An 18,969-nucleotide genomic window follows, 5' to 3' on the forward strand; every position below is an offset into this window, starting at 1 on the left:
CCTGGCACCCATCTGAGCCTGACTTTGAAGCGAGACAGCTTGCCATCCACTAGCTATACGCCCAGGAATGGATCTTTGAGCCTCAATTTCACATCTGCAAAATGGGAGTCAAAACTCCTACCCTGCCAGGATGTGACGAGAGAAGGTCATGTTTGTAAATACCCGGCACAGGGCAGGTCTCAAGAGCTGACAGCTAATCCTCACGGCCTTGGACTAGACAATGGGTTCTTAGGTTTGATACAAAAAGCACAGCAGACAAAAGAAAAACTATATAGAAATTGGACTTTATCAAAACTAAAAGCTTTTGTATTTCAAAGGACACCATCAAGAAAGTGATGGCAGCTCAGAGGATGGGAGAAAACATTTGCAAGCCATATATTTGATATGGGACGTATATCCAGGACATATAAAAAACTCTTACAACAACAAAAAGACAAATAAGCCACTTTAAAAGGGGCAAATGAGGGGCTGGCCTCGTGGCCGAGTGGTTAAGTTCACGCGCTCCGCTGCAGGCGGCCCAGTGTTTCGTTGGTTCGAATCCTGGGCGCGGACATGGCACTGCTCATCAGACCACGCTGAGGCAGCGTCCCACATGCCACAACTAGAAGGACCCACAACGAAGAATATACAACTATGTACCGGGAGGCTTTGGGGAGAAAAAGGAAAAAATAAAATCTTTAAAAAAAAAAAAGGGGGCAAATGATTTGAAAAGACACTTTTCTAAAGAAGATAGACAAACATCCAACAAGCATGAAAAGATGCTCGACAGCATTAGTCATTTGGAAAATGCAAATCAAAATCACAATGAGATATCACTTCCGCGCACTAGGATGGCGAGAATCAAAAAGACGGATGCTAACGAGTGCTGGTGAGGATGTGGAGAAGCTGCAGCCCTCCTATATTGCTGGTGGAAATGTAAAATGGTGCAGCCGCTTTGGAAAACAGTTTGACAATTCCTCAAAAGATTGAATCTAGAGTTACCATATGACCCAGCAATTCCCCTCCAAGATATAAACCCCAAGAGAATTCAAAACATGTTCACATAAAACTTGCACACAAGTTGTTCGTAGCTGTCTTATTCATAACAGCCAAAAAGCAGAAACAACCCAAATGTCCACCAACTGATGAATGATAAACAGATGTGGTTTATGTATGCGTTGGAATATTATTCAGCCTTAAAAAAGAAGTTCTGATGCATCCTACAACACGGATGAACCTTGAAAACATTGTGCTGAGTGAAAGAAGCCAGTTGCAAAAGGCCGCATATTGTATGATTCCATTTGTATGAAATTTCCAGAATAGGCAAATCCATGGAGACAGGAAGTAAATTAGTGGTGGCCAGGGTCAGGGGGTAAGGGAGATAGGGAGTGACTTCTAATGGGTTCTGGGTTCTTTGAGAGGTGATGCAAATGTTCTGGAATAAGATAGTGGTGATTAATGCACAACTCTGTGAATATACCAACAAAACACTGAATTATATGCTCTAAAAGGGTGAGCTTTATGATATATGAATTATATCTCAATAAAGCTGTTACTTTTAAAAGAGGAATATCTATATTCCTTACCGTTGTTGTTTGTCATGGAGAAGATGATATTGGATTGAATTTCTGGGAGTTGGAGAGGCTAGAGGTTGTTAGGGAGGTGGAATTCCAGACAGTGGAGGTGGCACATGCAAAGGCCCTGTGGCCCAACAGAGAACTCTGCTTACTGGGAACTCAATCCCTCAGCATGGCTAGAGCTGAGGGGTGGGGAGTGGGGCAGTAGGGGGCAGTAGGACCTTGAATACCAGGCTGAAGAGCTTGGACCTTGTCCCAAGGAGGGAAAGGTAGTGGCTCTCAGGCAGGAACCAGCACCCAACAACAGACTGATGAGAATTGAGGTGGGATGGGGTGAGGCTGTGCATGACCTTCTCAGGGTAAGGGAGGGCCACAGTGGGGGTCCCAGAGCTGAAGGCCCTGCGGGCTGGCCTATGGGGCAAGAGAGGGGCAAACCATCCCCCATCGAGCCTTCCCAGTCCCCCGGCCTCCAGACTCCCCACCAAACCCCGCCGCCCTGACCCCTCCCTCATTCCAGCCGAGGCCCACCATGTGTTTCCTGTGAGTGGCCCCAGCCGGGACTCAGAAGCAGAAGGAAATTTTCCCGGAAGTACCAACAGGCCCGAGGGAGCTGTTCTCAGAGACGGCTCCTCAGCCCAAAGCAGGGGACCCAGACAGCGGCCAGATTCTCGGACACAAGCTGTGCAGCAACAGCCCGAGCGTTCGAAGAGCCATCCACACGGACAGGAGATCCTCCTCTCAGCTGGTTTGGCCCCCACCCCCAGAGAGGCCAGCTTCCTGCAGGACTGTCACAGCCCTGCCTGCCCTTTCCTGCCACCAGGCTTGTTAGAACTGTATGTAGACTGAGAGTTAACAGGCTCAGAGACACCCTGTGAGTAAGAGTTTCAGCACAGGGGCTGGGGGTGTTTCTTGGGGCTGATTAGAGTCTCTCCGGGTCCCCTCTTGGTTCTCAGTGCACGGTGGGTGGGTGAGGTCGGGGGATCCCTGAGACCTCCATCAGCCTGAGTGGTCAGTCCCATCCAATCTGACTTGGGTTCTCGTGGCAGCTTCCTTCCCCCGGACCAACTCAGGCTCCCCGCCCCCTAGCTGGGCTGTGCCCAGAATACCAGCCTCAGGCCACAGGGCACGGGGAGGGGAGTAGGGGCAGTGTGTGCTGGGGGTCTGGAGGTGGCCTGGAGAAGGGATGGACCAGGGCAGGCAGGAGGCAAATGTCCCCGGCTTGCCGGGTCTGGCCCGGCTGCCACGCTGCTGTCCTAGGGCTGGTGTCGGAGCCGTATCTGTTTGCCCCATTAAGAAGGAGGACTGACTGGCCCCGAGCCACCTTCCTGCCCCGCAGATGGCGGAGCTCTGACCCATTGTTCTCCAGGACACTTTGACGAAGGACGCAAGGAATATGGGGCCCGGAGACAGGAAGTCCTGGCTTCTGTGGGGCAAGCTCTCTGCCAGACTCAGGCCTGCCTTTCCAGAGAGGGAGGCAGGGGCCTTGGTCCGATCTTGTCCCTCTCTGCTCACTGGGCCACCTCGGAGCAAGGCCTTGACCTCTCTGGCCCTCTGCAGAAGGCTTGGTCAATGGCGCAGGCAATCGTTGACACAGGCCAATGATTCCAGACGATGGAGGAGGAAGGTGCTGCGCCCAGGCCCAGCCCTCCCTGGGCCTGACTGCACCCCTCAGCCCACTCGTGCACCCATAAACACACACAGTCACATCCGTGGGGGTGCCTGACACGTTCCACGTGTGCTCTCACACGTACACATGCAGCCACACAGCTGCCAAACACACACACGTGCACAGCCCTGCTCACCCCTCACGTGTACACACTTGCCCTCCTCACACACTCGCGGCATCATTGTCATGACTAACATTTATTGAGCACCTACTGTATACCAGAGACTGTTCTATGCACTTTACATGAATCTTCTCAAGCCCTCCTTCCACCAACCCCATGAGGAAGGCATGCAGCCACTCCCACTTCACAGGAGGGGAAACTAAGGCCCCCAAGGCTGCGTGGCTGGTCCAGGATCAGCAGGACTGTCAGTGGCAGGGGCAGAATTGCCTGGGATGGAACCACAGGGCACGCCTCCGAACCCTCACGTCCCGTGGCTCCTTGAGACTCCCCCAGCCCCACAGCCCTGGAGCACCGTTTCCTGACTGCCTTGCCCGGATGTTGAGAGAAAAGTGACAGACATCTGGGAAAGTCCTCTGCGGACAAGGTATTGTTCTCGCTGTTGGGAATTCAGTCCCTGCTCAGCCGTCCTTTCCTGGCCACGGTCAGGCCTCACTCGGCTCCCGGCCTCCCGGTCTCCCGGCCACGCTCAGCGGTCTACTCCAGCCTGTGGCCTCTCCCCGGCCTGACCACAGGCCACCAGGTTGGATGAGGATGCGGTGGGCTGGATGGGCCGATTCTCCTAAAATTCAGGGTTTCTTGGGCCCCTGCCTGGCGTGAGGTCCCCAGGAGTCCCCCGGCCTGATCTCTGCTCCAGGGTTCATCCCCGGCTAGTCCCCCATTCCCCTCCCAGGACCTCAGTGCTTCCCCCCACGGACCGGCACCTCCTTTCCAAGCAGGCCTCAGAGCCTTTGCCCTTGCCGTCCCCTCTGCCCGGCCAGTCTGTCCTCCTGCTCTGCGCTTGGGGAGCTCCCGCCCTTCCTTTCAGAGCAGTTTGGGGACCCCATCGTCCAGCAGCTCCCAGGCCACCTCCTCTGAGCACACCTCTGTCACCAACCTGCCCCCACCCAGTGCACCCACACTGGTCTGGGCATGTGTCTCTCCCACCAGAGTGAGGACACATCAAGGGCAGGATCCAGCTTGGGTCACCTGTGTTCCCCATGCCCAGCACAGAGCTAGGCAAAGCCTGGGCATCATTAATAGTATTTTTCAATAATAAACAAGCATAAAACGTCATTAAACAATGACAGGTTGTCAGAAGGAGGAGGATGTTGTAGAGTGAGCACTAAACTAAGAACCAGAAGAAGAGGATGGGAATCCCGCCTCTGCTTCTGGAGAGCTGTGTGACTTTGGGCAAGTTACTCAGCCTCTCTGAGCCTCGGCTCCCTCATCAGGGAAATGGGAATAGGAATAGTATTTACACCTCTCAGGGCTGTTGTGAGAAATCACTACATGAGAAAATAGGGGAAGGTGCCCAGGAGGCTTTGAAACTGAACAAGTGCGGTGCAGGGGGGCTGGAAGTTTCCCAGGGGCACTTCCAGAATGGGAATCAAGGAAGGCTGGATGGAGGTGAAGTGTGTGTGAGCTGGGCACTGAAGGGCTAGGAGGATCTGGGCTGGCAGAGGGAAAGGAAGAGAGTCCTAGGTGACAAGGACGACACAGGCAAAGGCTCGGAGGCAGGAAGCTGGAGCAGCTCAGCCTAAGACTGGATCCAGGCCATTCAGAAGGCTCAGCCCAGTCACGTGAGCCTTGTTCGAACAGGGCAGAGCCACGCCGGGCTGGGTACTTAATGCTGTGAAATGGGAAGAGCCATGCCCCGGTCGGGGTCACCGTATTAGAGATAAGGCGCAGAGCCTGGGACAGCGATGACACATGCAGTTAACTCCACCCCAGCCTCAGAGCTCATCGGGGGACGGTCTCTTTCACTTCCCTGGGTCCCCACCCCAGCCTGGCGCAGAGCTGGGCACCCAGCAGGGCTGAGCCATCCATTGATTCGGTGCCTCCGGAAGCCTTCGGGAAAAGGACCTACTGTGCGCTGGCACATACCACAGCACACAGTATACATGGCCCAAGGCCTTGTGTCTGCCTCAACACGCCCGTGGCCCATCCACCCGTTCACTCATTCACGCACTCATTCGTTCAACAGCCCCTGCTCTGCGCCCACCCTGAGCTCAGCTCGGCACCCACAGGTGAGCCCAGTCCCGACCCTACTCTGAGGAGCTCTCCCTGCTCCTTGTGGGACCAGCACTGAGGGCGAGACCCCTGCCCTGCTCGTCCTCCCTCCGGGGCCCCCACAGCCTACCCCGCACTGACGCCCATTCCGTGTCCCCTGAAGATGGTGTCGCCCCCGTCACCACAGCCAAGGACCCCTCCCCAAACCCCCGCTGGGGAAAGGGTCTCCCTTTGTCCGTAACTCAGCAGGCGGGCTCACAGAGCCCACTGCCCTCGCAGCCCAGGCCATGTCTCTCCCGTGGAGGCAGGAGCGCAGCGGGCAGCCTGTGAGCCCACACAGTCAACTGTCCCCTTTGTGCCCCACCCAGGGAAAGTCCGACCGTCAGATAGCAGGCTCCTCAGCAGCCACAGGTGTCTGGAGCAATTATCCGGAGAAAAGAGGAAGGAAATGGAAAACTCTTCAGCAGCTAAATGGAGCTACTGACAGAAGCCGTGGCGCCCATTCCAGGCGCTTTCCCACAGGAGCATCCGAGTTTCATCCCTGGCTGGGTGTTCTGTGACAGGGGCCCGGCTCACAGCTCTCCACCAGGGCTGTGCAGACAGGGCCAGGGCCACTCCCTGCAGGGGCGGGGAGCCCCACACACCCACGCAGTCCCTGGGGGAGCCACAGATCTGGCCCACAGGGCCTGCCTGCTGTTCCAAGGAGCGATGGTTTCACGTCCGCGTTTCTGGAGCACTCATCCTGTGCCGGGCGCCCACCACACATGCAAAGGAGACACTGTCGGACTGAGAGAGGGCAATGAGCAGAGAAGCGAGGGGTAGGGCCGTGAAGGGGTTTTGTAAATGCTACGGGAGCACAGAGGAGAGAGTGGAGCCGCAGAGAGGGCCCAGGAGGGCAGATAGGGGTGGAGAAAGCTGGCGGGGGCTCTGCAGGCAGGCGAGGGGGCAGAGAGAAGGCAAGGACAGGTAAAGCCCCAGAGGCGTGAGCTGCGTGGTTTTACGGCCACCTCCCCTGCAGAGCCAGCGGCCCGGCTTCCCTGCGCCAGCCTTGGGCCTTCCACACTGTGGGGAAGAAGGAACGGGGTCTCTTGTGAGGAGCCCCTTCTGTGCACCAGACACAGGTTGAGAGGCAGGAAGGCTTGGTGGGCGAGGAGACGGCCTCTGAACAGACGCCTGGGTTGGAATTTCCGTTCCACCACTGACATGCTCTGTGATCTCGGAGAGCACTTAATTCTCAGTCTTGGTTTCCCCATCTGTATAATGGGGACAAGAATAGTGCCGTCCCCCAGGGTTGCCCTGAGGACTGAACAAGGAGTTCCCGGGGAGAGAGCTCCGCTCACCACCAGCACACCGGGGCAGTGGTCCTCAGACTCCCACGTGCAGACACGTCACCGGGGAGCTACAAACATGTGGGTCTCCATGACCAGCTTTCTGACTCCATCTGCCTGGAGAGGCCCAGGAATCCAGATTTTCAACACTCTCCCCAAGTGATTCTGAGGCAGGCGGCCTGAACCACACTTGGAGAAACGCCGGCTCAGGAAACGCTTGTTGTTACCGTCTTTTCTTTTCTTTGTCTCATTTGACCCACCAGACAGCCCTGCACAGTGTGAACTGGCAGCCCATTTCACAGGTGAGGAAAGAGGCTCAGAGAGGCAAGTCGACAGCCCCAGGTCACACAGCCCACCGTGGGGCAGGGTAGGATCTGAACCGGTCTGCCAACCCCGAAGCCTGAAGCTCTCCAAGCAGGGCATCACGGGCTCCCCCAACACCCTTGTTACAGTCCCCAGCCCACCCCCACCTCCCCCACTGTTGCTTCCTCCTCCGGCTGCCTGCTAATCAGGTCTCCCAGACCAGCCTGTTTCCTGCCGGCCCACCGGCTGCCTCTTTTGCTCCTGATGGCACTTCCCGGCCTTGTGCCCTCCCATTACCTCCTTTGCCTCCAGACGGGTTGGAACAGGGGCTGGGCAGTGGCAGAAATGGGGCATGAGATCCTCAGGGAGCCCCGAGGGGCGCTAGCCCCCCCTCCCGTGGCCTAGACTACCTCTGTGTGGCGAGCCCATCCCCGCTCCAGGGGCACGTATCTGGACACCATTCCCTTGTTTACAGACGACAGGAACAGCGGGCTTCAGGGCAGTCAACTTCCTCACGGATGGGGAGGACAAAGGGAGCTGGCAGATGGTGCCAGGACAGACCCTGCACCGTCTGCCACCTGCGCCCAGTCTGAGACCCAGCAGGAAGCAATGCCCAGCTGGGCCCGGCCCTGTGGGCACGTAGACCACCAGGGCAGGCTGTCGGCACAGGCAGGGAGGAGGGGGAATGGGGCTGGGGCATCAGCGACGGAGTGCGGGCCTGTCCCGGCTCCTCAGTGGCCACCCCCACCCTCTGGCAGGAGAAGGCAGAGTTAATCCTGTCGGAGAAGGGAAGTCTGAGCCTTTGTTTGCTCATTCCACAAAGGGTGATGGAATGTGCTGGGTCCCACTCAGGCTGCCCCAGGACTGCTCTCCTGCCAGAGGTTCCCTCTTCCTACTCCAGCATCATCTGGCTTCCGGTCTGCTGGACGCCCCCTCAGCACACAACATGCCACCATAGCTTTAAACAGACAAAAAGCCTCCCATTTCTCTGCCCCCGTCACTGCAAGTCTTGGAGGAGCTGTGACCGCGGAGCCCCCACTCCCTCATCCCCGGCTCCAGCCCCTCTAATCCGTCTCATCCACGCCTCGCCGCGTGATCTGCTCTGGTCGCAGCCATCTATCGCCTCCGTCTTCCAAATCTAGCAGTCGACACTCAGCCCTCACTTTTCCCAGGATGACCCGGCTGACACCCCACTGTCCTAACCTGGCTCCACAGCCCTGCCCTCTCCCAGCTTCCCTCCTTCCTCGCTGGGCCCTCTTCTAACAGATCTGCAAATCCTGGAGGCCCGGGGGCCTCCCTCCCTGTAAACTTATCCACTCCTATGGCCTCAGGTGCCAGCCCTAAGATCCCCCCAGCTTTCAAACCTCATCTCCAGGCCACCCATCTCCACCTGTACCCACCCCTGTCTCCACCAGTATCTACCCCATCTCCAACTGTACCCACCCCATCTCCACCTGTATCCACCCCTGTCTCCACCTGTACCCACCCCTGTCTCCACCTGTATCCACCCGTTTCCACCAGTATCCACTCCTGTCTCCACCTGTCTCCACCCCTGTCTCCACCTGTACCCACCCCTGTCTCCACCTGTCTCCACCCCTGTCTCCACCAGTACCCACCCCTGTCTCCACCTGTACCCACCCCTGTCTCCACCTGTATCCACTCCTGTCTCCACCTGTCTCCACCCCTGTCTCCACCTGTATCCACTCCTGTCTCCACCTGTCTCCACCCCTGTCTCCACCTGTCTCCACCCCTGTCTCCACCTGTATCCACTCCTGTCTCCACCTGTCTCCACCGCTGTCTCCACCTGTACCCACCCCTGTCTCCACCTGTCTCCACCCCTGTCTCCACCAGTACCCACCCCTGTCTCCACCTGTATCCACTCCTGTCTCCACCTGTCTCCACCCCTGTCTCCACCTGTATCCATGCCTGTCTCCACCAGTACCCACCCCTGTCTCCACCTGTACCCACCCCTGTCTCCACCAGTACCCACCCCTGTCTCCACCTGTATCCACCCCTGTCTCCACCTGTACCCACCGCTGTCTCCACCTGTATCCACGCCTGTCTCCACCAGTACCCACCCCTATCTCCACCTGTACCCACCCCTGTCTCCACCTGTCTCCACCCCTGTCTCCACCAGTACCCACCCCTGTCTCCACCTGTATCCACTCCTGTCTCCACCTGTATCCACCCCTGTCTCCACCTGTACCCACGCCTGTCTCCACCTGTACCCATGTCTGTCTCCACCTGTCTCCACCCCTGTCTCCAGCTGTATCCACACCTGTCTCCACCTGTACCCACGCCTGTCTCCAGCTGTATCCATGCCTGTCTCCAGCTGCCAATCTGACATCGCCATTTGGGTGTCTAAGAGCCATCTCAAACTCAATATGCCCAAAACAGGGAAATCTTTTTCTCTCCCCCCAAAAAAATATTCTTCCACGCACTCCCCATCTCCATTCCAGTGTCCGCTGACGTCCTGAGTGCCCTGGGCAAGCCCTCTCCCGCTCAGGTCTCTGCTCAGCTGCATGATGGAACAAGATCGGGACTTCCCGACCATTCATCCACCCCCGGAAAAACAGGGGCAACTAGTCAAAGGACGGATTCCCCCAGCCTGCCCTGGGAGATTCCAAATCAGCTGCCCTGGGTGGGGCTCTGGGGTCGGCAATTTGTAAAAGTTCCTCCTAACTCTCAAATTAACGGAAACTGAGCCCCTCCCCCCAGCTTCTTGGTTCTGACAGCTTCCGATCCGGCCTTCAGCTTCACCACCTTCCACGCCCCTCTTCGACTCTAGATGATCACAGCAGCCATATGGGGTTCGGGCTACAATTATTCCCATTTTACAGATGAGGAAACTGAGGCTCGGGGGGGACATGATGGGCCCACAGTCACATCAGAAGCAGAGCCAGGGCACTTGACGCTGCCTGCCGTTCCTAAACCCAACGACCCCCACAAACCCAGTCTGGCGCCTTAGAGCTGGAACCCATGCCCACGCCCACCGGAAAGTGGATCCGGCTCACAGAGCCAAGAGTGGCGGTCTGCGACTCGTCTCCCACCCACTCCACCTCTGAGGCCCCTGAAGCATCCCCTGCAAAGTCTGCCCCCACCTCATGTGCCATGGGGTCACCCGGGAGAATCTGACTCTCAGCCTGGGCTGACCCAGGCTGGATTTCTGGCGCTGCTACGCCCCAGCCGGGTGGACACACAACCTAAACTTGCTGAGTCTGTGTCCCGAGCTATAAAATGGACGTGATGACACCTGCCCTCGGGGTTACAAGGAGGGTGAACTAAGGCCCTAGGCAGGTGCTGGGATCGGAGGCCCAGAGCTGAGGCCCGGGGTTGGGGTCCCAGTTGAGCATCCCAGGCTGGGGCAGGGCTAGGCCTCCATGGGGTCAGCCCGGCTGGGCCGAGGTGGCCGCCCACCACGGGGCCTGCCTGTCTGCGGCCAGCCCGGCCCTCACAAAGGAACAATAACAGGAAGCCATCCTGGGGGAAATGGGCCGGGGCCAGCTGGAAAACCTGAAGGGGCGGCGGCCAGGCCTCCCTTGCAGGCCGGGTGTGGCTCCCCTCGAGAGGCTGTTGGCTGCTGAGCTCCGCAGAGCTCCCCAGCGTGCTCGGCCCCGGAGAGACGGACAGACAGACGGACAAACGGAGACACCTCTCAGCCAACGGGCACGGTGAGTGAGGGCTCCCCGCACCGCGCGCTACCCCAGACCCATCGCCATGTGCCCAAGACCAGAGGGTCCTCAGCTTCTGCATCTTAGAATGGTCGTCGTTGGGGGTCCCAGGAAGAGCCACTCCTTGGGGCAGACTGGGTCTCCTCCTGGCTCAGAGCAGGGCTGGGAAGGGCCACCCATGGTCACGAGCAGGTGTTCTCAGGGCTGAGGGAGGGCGTGAGGGCTCAGCTCTCCCACATGTAGACTCCGCAACTCGATGTGACTTGAGGGCCCACAGGCTTCCACTGGTGCCAGGCTCAGAGAAGGTAGGATTCTGCCCAAGTTGCCCAGCACACCACCCACAGGGGACTGACACCCAGACCTAGGCTCCCCCTTGGTGCCCCTTCCCCCACAGGAAAGGATTAACCAAGGCCTGGCATCAGGCCCTCCCCAGGGATTGGAAGAGAAGCCCAGGAAGAGGAGCTCTGAGCCTCGGGCCCTCACTACCAGCCAGCGCCCCCACTTCTGGAGTAGCAAGCTGAGGCGTAACTCCAGGCACTAGAGGTCCTGCCTATGGGAATCCCTTCCCCACCCTGCCCAGCCCCAGATGCTGTGGGGGCTGGTCCCCAGCTGTGGGAGCTGCGTGCAGGAAAGCGGCTCACCCATCCCCCCAACACCCAGATAACCAAAGGCTGGGCCCAAGGGACCCGGCAGCCCTCATATTTTAGGGAAATCACCCCAAAGAATCTTGAAGGCAGGCAGCACAGGGTGAGAGCCCAGCCTGGAGACAGTGGTCTTGGGCGCAGATCCCAGCTGTACCACTCACTTCCTGTGTGACTTTGGGAAAACTGCCCAACGTCTCTGAACCTCAATTTGCTTGTCTGAACAGTGGAGACAGCAATTCTTTCTGCGGTTCCTCGTGGGAACTGGAGATGATGCGCACAGAAGCCTCTCAAGGAACGGGACTCATTATGTTCTACTAACAGCCCCATGAGTGAGCCCATCCTTTCCCCCCCTCCATGGAGGCCACCGAGCTCCAGAGATGTTAGAGCTGGAGTGGGAACTGGAACTAGAGCTCGCGCCCGCAGCCCCGGCTCCTTCCAGCACCACGCAGCTCTCCCCGTCTCAGCTTTCTTGTCTGTGAAATGGAGGAAACGGTCTTTTCAGGAGTCAGTTGAAAGAAGCAATATACACACCTGGCGCCAGGAACAGCTCATAGTAGGGGAACCTTCAAGAAATCACGGCTCAATTTATTTGCTGCCCCAGAGCTGACTGTGGCTGTGAATGTCAGAACGGTTTTGAGCCCTGAGGGAGGCCAGTCCCCAGCTAGTGAAAGGGATGGGGTGCAAGGGACGGGCTGTCGACTCAGCTCTTCCTCCAGTAAGCACCCTGGGCAGCTACTCTGCAACAAGCACTATGCTCATTCTCTACCCGCCTCCCCCGCCCCCACCATGGACCTTTCTGCCGTGGGTGGTGGGCAGCTAGGATCCCGACACGGGAGAAGGGCATTGCAGGGGAGGCAGGAGGCCTGGGCGGCTCGGAGGTTTTGGGGAGGCTGCAGCCGGAGGGGTTTTCAGAGCAAGGAGCACCCGGAGGGCGAGGGATGCTGCAGGCCCTGAGGGCCAGGCCCGGAGCTCTGGTTCATCTCCAGGCGATGGGGACCAGTGGGGCTGTCCGCTGTCCAGCCTGAGTCCAGCCATCTTTGGGCCGCACCTGGAGGGCAGCAGGTGGCCTCTAAGGGGCCCAGGAGCTGCTGAGCCCCAGGCGGCCGTGCCAGTTCCAGCTTACGGCACCCTGGGCGCAGGGGACGCGGCCACCGGCCTTGAAGAGGTTAAGCTGCCCGCCCTCAGCCTCGACCTGAGCGATTGTGCTGCTGAACAAGGGCCGGACGTGGGGGCAGGAAGCCGGGGGGCTGTGCTTATTTTCTCCCAAGGCTGGATGACTCACGGCTCTGCCGCTGCCTCGGGGACACAAGGTGGACACAGTGGCCACCAGCTGAGGAAAAATCTTGGGCCCCTTGCCCATGTGGACCCATCCCTGCTACATCTGTCCCCACTCTGCACCCCCACAGCAGCCTTGAAGCCACTCAAAGAATTCCCATTTGACAGATGGGACCACAGAGGCCCAGAGAGGCTGAGCAGCCAGTCCAAGGTCACACAGTTAGTAGGAGGTAGAAGCAGGATATGGGTGAGGCCAGCCCCTCTGACCCCACAGCCCCCACCACACTCCATAGCGAAGATCGGAGAGGGGATAAGTAGAGGAGGATTGAACCTGACAGTTCAAGCCACAGAAGAGGCACCAGGACAAGCCAGGAGCCCAGTGACCCTGGGAAAGGAATGTTCTAGGAGACAAGTCTTGCCCTCAGGAGCTTGGCATCTGGCTGGAGAGGTGCTGAAAAGCCCATCCTTGGACAACCAGATCCAAGCTGATGCTGGGTGGAAAAATCATGGAAGGCTTCCTGGAGGAAGAGCAGAAGCCCCAGAGGATGCTGGGAGGTCTTGAGTAGCCCCTCTGCTCTCTGAGCCTCAGTCTTCTCAGCTCTCCAGGGCAGGAAACGGGCCTCATTCAGGGACCTCCAGATTGACTGTCTTGGGCCACAGCGTAACAGTCAGATCCTGGCGGGTGCAGATACGAGGAGGAGGAGGAAGCAGGGCCCATGGGGCCAGGCCAGGCAGGCGGTGAATGAGATTTCCTTCTGGAAAGGAAGAGAGGAGAGCAGGAGGTGGGCCCAGGACAGAACCAGGAAATGAGGTCAGGTGTGAGTCGGCTAGTCGAGCCCACAGCCACCCGGCTGACAGGGGTGAGTAGATGTGGGTCAAGACACCCGCATACTTACTGAGCACCTAGTGTGTGTCAGGCTTCACCCCTATGATCTCACTTAATCCTTCTGACTAGGAAGGCAGCTACCATTGGTGAGGAAGCTGGGGCTCAGAGAGGGCAAGGGACAGGCCTAAGGCCACACAGCTCCTATGCAGCTGGGCAGATCCAAACAGGCAGGTGTGTGGGGTTCATTCTGTTGTCCCCCCGACTGCCTCATAGCCCCTGGCAGAGTCAGGAAACCCAGGGGAGGCTGGAAAAGTCCAGGGTGGTGTTCTCTCCTTGAACTCGGAGTTGCCCTAGTAAGAGACGGGAACAGACTGGATGATCCTGGAGCCCAGAGACCCCAACACAGCACACATTTGTTTCAAATCACAGCCATTCGCTCCATTTTGCGAGCCCTACCCTCCGAGGCCCCTGGCACAGGGTAGGTGTGTGTTCATCGGGGACCTGTAAGAAGGGTAATCTTGTCCTCAAAGGACAAAATCCTAATGGTGGTGTGTCTGACAATGGGACAGGCCATTAGAGATGCTATTGGGGACAAGGACAAGCTTCTCTGAGTTATTCCAACTATTGTACCTGCTCTGACCCCCCACAGGGTTGTCTGCAAATATGCAGATTTGTTTTCAATCCTGTGAGTGAGGAGGGAAGCAGCAACAAGACCGGAGCTGGAGACGGTGGCCAGCTGACAGGCAGCAGTGGGGACCCTGACACCTCAAGTCAGGGGCCTCGAGTTCATGAGCTGGATGCTGGGCAGACCCAGAACCTGCCTGGTCACATGTGCTCGGGCCAGGGACAGAGCTGGCCCAGGGCCAGGTGTCAATCAGAAGGCCTCGTGGGGGAGGCGGCCCGGGGCTTGAAAAGAAGTAGGGCGTTCACTCAGGGGACACAGCAAGGAAGGGTATTCTGGGCAGAGGGAACAGCCTGTGCAAAAAGCCTGCTGGAGAGAAGAAGAGCACTGTGTGTTCCAGAAACGCCTAGTTCTCCTCGTGGCTGGAAGGGGCATGGAGATGGGGCTGAGGAGAGTCGGAAGGGTGGGGCAGGGACACACCGTGCTGGGCTGTCCGTGCTGGCGCTGGAGCTAGACTTCGTCCTGCAGGGTGGGGAGCCAGGGAGGAAGGTCAGCAGGGGGACAGTGTGGTCAGCTCTAGGGGGAGTCGAGATAGGGAGGCTGTTGGCAGAACCCCGAGGGGAGAGCATGAGGTCTGGGACTCACAGGAGCAGGTCCCAGGAGTGAACTGAGCCGCGAACCAGGAGAAAGTCCCAAGGGGCCAGCTCGGAGCTGCCCAGCCCCACCCCCAACACACCCCAACCCCGAGGCTCCCAGGGCCTCACCCTTCGTCCTCCCGGTGCTCGTGGCTGCCAAGGCCCAGCTGTAAATGCCATGGATCACGCAGACAAGTGAGGGGTCCCTGAAGGAGTCTGGGGACCACTGGCTCCAACCTGTCCTAGACTGAGGCTGAGGGGGTGGAGGCAGTGGGCATGGCTGCCCGGGGCCTCACAGGCAGTGGGGGTCCCAGTGCCCCCACCCCCCGCAGGCACACCTCCTGCATGTTCTGGGCCTCTCCTCCCATCACCCGGCCCCTAATCCCTGACCCAGGGCCTCTGGGATGGAGTCCAGAGCCTGGGGGAAGCTGGGCTGGGACAGAGCGTCCAGTCCGCCCTCTGAGGCTCTGCCTGGGGTGGGCTCCGCTGCCAGAGCCCGTCCCGCTGACACGGGGTGCTGGGCAGGAGCAGAGGGGCCACACGCGGAGCAGAGACTCTTCAGGAACTGGCGTGGGCATTTGGGGGTGTTGTGTGTCCTAACCTGGAGTCCTCCTCTACCCACCCCCAAAGGCCCCCTGGGCCTGCTCAATAACCCCCCAAACCCAGATTTAGCCCCTGAAACCTCAGACTTGAGCAGGGATCTGCCCAGGGAGGGGTAGGGGGCAGGACCAGCCCAGGGGATTTGTCGGGCTGCCCCGCTGAGCCACTCCCAGGGGGGTCCAGTCTTCCCAGGGGCAACTTAGCCACAAACGGAGCAGCTCGAGCCCCTCCCTTCCCTCGGCTCCCTCTGTGCCCCCAGCCCCTCCTTTTAAGGAGCACGGAGCTGAGCGCAGCCCCTTCAAGGTCAAACCCCAGTGACAGAGGGGACCACGAAGAGAAAGGGAGCAAAGAGAGTTCGCCTGATGCCCCACAGCAGGTCAGAGAGAGGCGGACTCAGCCCTGGCCCGAGACCCTCACACCCATCCGGGACCTCCTGTCTCGGCCCTCCCGTCTCGGCCCTGTTACCGCTTCCTCTACTCCTCCATCAAAGTGAGCATCATAATTTGAAACCGTGGGGTTTTTATCAAGTGGTTAGTGTCCCTCCCTCCCACGGGGGTGCAGCCCACATGTAGTTTGGTGCCTGGCACATAGTAGGTGCTGGATAAATGTTTGTTGAGTGACTATGTAACCCCAGGGCTCTAGAAAGGGCTTCAGAGAAGTGGTGACAAATGACCTAAATCCAGGCAGAAGAGAGAGAAGGGCAAGTGCAAGACCAGGAGGCTGTGACCCAGCGTGGCGGGGCTTAGTGTCCTTCAAGCGGGGGCTCCTCCTGGAGGCTCCCCAAGCACCTTGAGACCCAGACGGGCAACTGGAGAGCAGCAGTCAGAGGCATAGGCCCCACCATTGGCTGGGCCTTCGGAGCCACCCCTCAGTCCTCAGGCCTGGCCCAGGCATCTAGGTTCTGACCTCAGTGGTCCCAACCAGTGTGGACACAGCCCCGGACCCAGGAGCTCTGTGAGGCCCTGAGCTCCCATCCTGGCCTCGTGGAGCCCAGCCGCTCCCTGGGGTCTCTGAGCCTCCTCCCCCTTCTCCTGGGCTCCCTGCCCGTTCACCAGGGGCTTTGGGCCACATACTCTCTCCTTTCATTTTGGTCCCCCTGGACCTTCCCAGACTGACCCCAGAAGTCCCGCCCTCATCCAAGAGTCCATTTGGAGCTGCCCCCAAAAGCCTAATACAGCTACAAGGATGGGGCATCGTCAGAGATCCCGGATGACAGGGACCCGGGCTGGCGAGTTCCCTATCCTCCCATGGCTGTTGTGGGGCAAGTTCCCAGGGCTGCTCAGCTGGGATCTTCTGGGCACAAAACCCTTTCTAAAACCCTCAGCCCCTCTGCCGTCTGTCGTGCCCCAGATCCACCGAGCAGTGGCCTCATCTCTCCCAAAACTTGGTGAGAGAAACCAAGAGCTGTGACTCCTGTTTGTAGGAAGGCAAAGGGCTAAAATAGTCTGAACCCAGCCGTGGCTCTGACCACACACTTTGTGCGGAGGGCCGGGGGGAGGGGGCCCACCTCCAGAGGTGCAGCCAAGGGAAATTCTGTTTCCAGCTGTGGGTACAGCCCGCCAACGTCCTCTCCATCAGCTGCAGGAGAAGAAATAATTATTGGAAAAAACCCTTCCCCTTGGCCCCCATTTTGGTGGCCAGATTTCTAATGCAAAAGGCAAAAGACACAAATAAATGTGGCTTTTCAGTTGGAAAAGTCCCTCTGGCCCCTCTGAGATGGGTATAGAAGGAGCCCAGGATTTAGAACAAGGTAGACGTGGGTGAGAGTTCCAGATCTACCACTTACGAGTTGTTTGTCTCTGAGCCTCAGTTTCTTCCTCTGTGAAATGGGGATGGTAACCCCCACGTCCTGGGGATAGTGTGAAAACTGAAGGAGATGGTATCTATGAAAGCTAAGCATGGAGAACAGTTGGTTATTATTATTACACGTGAATGTCACCACAGAGGTAGAGAGAGGGTGGCGTGATGGGAAAAGCACTATTTGGGGTGAAAGGCAGCCTAAGTAGAAATCCTGGTTCGGCTCCTCCCCTTACCGCTGTGTGACCCAGGATGACTTACTCCACCTCTCTGAGCCTCAGCTGCAAAATGGGATTATTGACAACTACGTAGAAGGATGCAAGCTTTAAATGAGATAACGTGTGCCGCTGATGAGGGACTCAGGAATCTCAGCCCCCCTCCACCGTCCCAGGCAAGAAAGGGCTGTCCGGGGAGGGCACTCAAGGGTCCCACACAGGGGTGAAGACAGGATTATGTGATCCTTATCTCCCAAAGGCCCCCATCTCCAAGGTCCCACCTCTCCAGTAACTGCTCACTGAGAAGGAGCTGAGCACGCAGACCTCTCCCCTGACCCCAGCAAGTGACACACTGGTGATACGGGCCCAAGTGGGAGGCAGCGCCAATCCAGTCAGAAGGCGGGAGCTTGATGATGCCCCATGTATGCCAAGGGATCTCTCTCCAGGGCTCACAGCAGGGCTGCTGCTGGACAGGGAATAGAATCCAAGGGGCTTTTCTGCACATTCAGAGAACACTTCGCATGCGGGGCCATTCAAAGCCCACCGAGGGGTCAGTGTCCCCTGTGAGCCATGTGGCTGTGGCCTGTGATGTGGCCTCTGCTTTATTTCAGTCCAGTGTGGTTATTCGTTCCTTTGGCTGATGGCTGCTGTCAGCCCTGGGACCACTAGCCCATCCAAGCAGGCCCCAGCAGAGAGGAAGCCGTGCACCTGTTCGCTGTATCAGACGTGGTCCCACCAGCAAACAGAAGTTACCCCAGGGGTTCAAATGCAGAGACTTTATGAAGAGAATACTTACAGAGCTCTGTGCTTGGGTGAGGGTACAAAGGGGATGTCGAGGTATGCAGCAGACACCAGCAACAGTGGGAAGCTGTCACCACCCCAGGGACAAAGGGGAGGGCAGGGTGTTTCCAGAACCCAGAGAGGGACAGAACCACGGAGGGGCGGCCCAGTAGGAGCTATCATCACGGAGAGATGCAGCCACAGCAAGAAATACGAACCAGAGTAGAGAGCAGCAGGGAAGAAATACCCCACTTCTCACCTCCCATCCTCAGAGCTCCTGCTGGAGCCCCTGCTGGCCAAGCACCAGAAATCAGGGCCAGAGGCCAGGGGTCAGCCCCCTGACACAGAACAGAGGTCAGGGGTCAGCCCCCCGACACAGAGCGGAGGCCAGGGGAGGTGCGGGGGGAGTGGGACTGGCAGGGTGGGGACGAGCGCATCCCCCAACCAAATGAATGGATGTTTAGGAACAAGAATGGTAAAGTGACTCCCCAGTGGAGCAGAACCAGAGTGTCAGCGAGGCTTCGTACGCGTTTGGCATCATTGTTAGTTTTTTGGCCATGTTAACAAATACTTTTTAATTAGGGCTTGAGAACAACCCTGAAAGGAAGACACCAGTGTTCCCATTGTACAGATGATGTAACTGAGGCTCAGAGAGGTAAAGTGGCCCGGGCGCCGTCAAGCAGCGACAGAGCAGTGCATCTGAGGTTCTGGAAACCACGGAGCCTGCCAGCACAACCGTCCCCCTGCACTGTGTGAGCCCAAAGAGGGAAGATCCCCTGGGACTTGTGGCTGGGCCTTGGGGAGTAGGGAAGATGCAGACAGTGCAAGATGGAAAGACACTCTCTAGGAAGGAAAGGAAGCTGTGACTTGAGCCCAGCAGT

At 58.2% G+C, this 18,969-nt stretch overlaps 1 protein-coding gene across 1 annotated transcript in view; it reads left to right on the top strand.

The window, feature by feature from the left end:
- Positions 1-10,071: 10,071 nt before the first annotated feature.
- CDH5 (cadherin 5) overlaps positions 10,072-18,969 on the top strand; it is a 34,396-nt gene continuing 25,498 nt past the window's right edge. Inside the window, exon 1 of the mRNA XM_070612046.1 lies at positions 10,072-10,694. Within this exon, the coding sequence (XP_070468147.1) occupies positions 10,513-10,694 (182 nt within the window). The 5' untranslated portion in view covers positions 10,072-10,512. The remainder of the gene's footprint in view (positions 10,695-18,969) is intronic.

Source organism: Equus przewalskii, chromosome 3 (assembly GCF_037783145.1).
Source record: "Equus przewalskii isolate Varuska chromosome 3, EquPr2, whole genome shotgun sequence".
Lineage (NCBI taxonomy): Eukaryota > Metazoa > Chordata > Mammalia > Perissodactyla > Equidae > Equus > Equus przewalskii.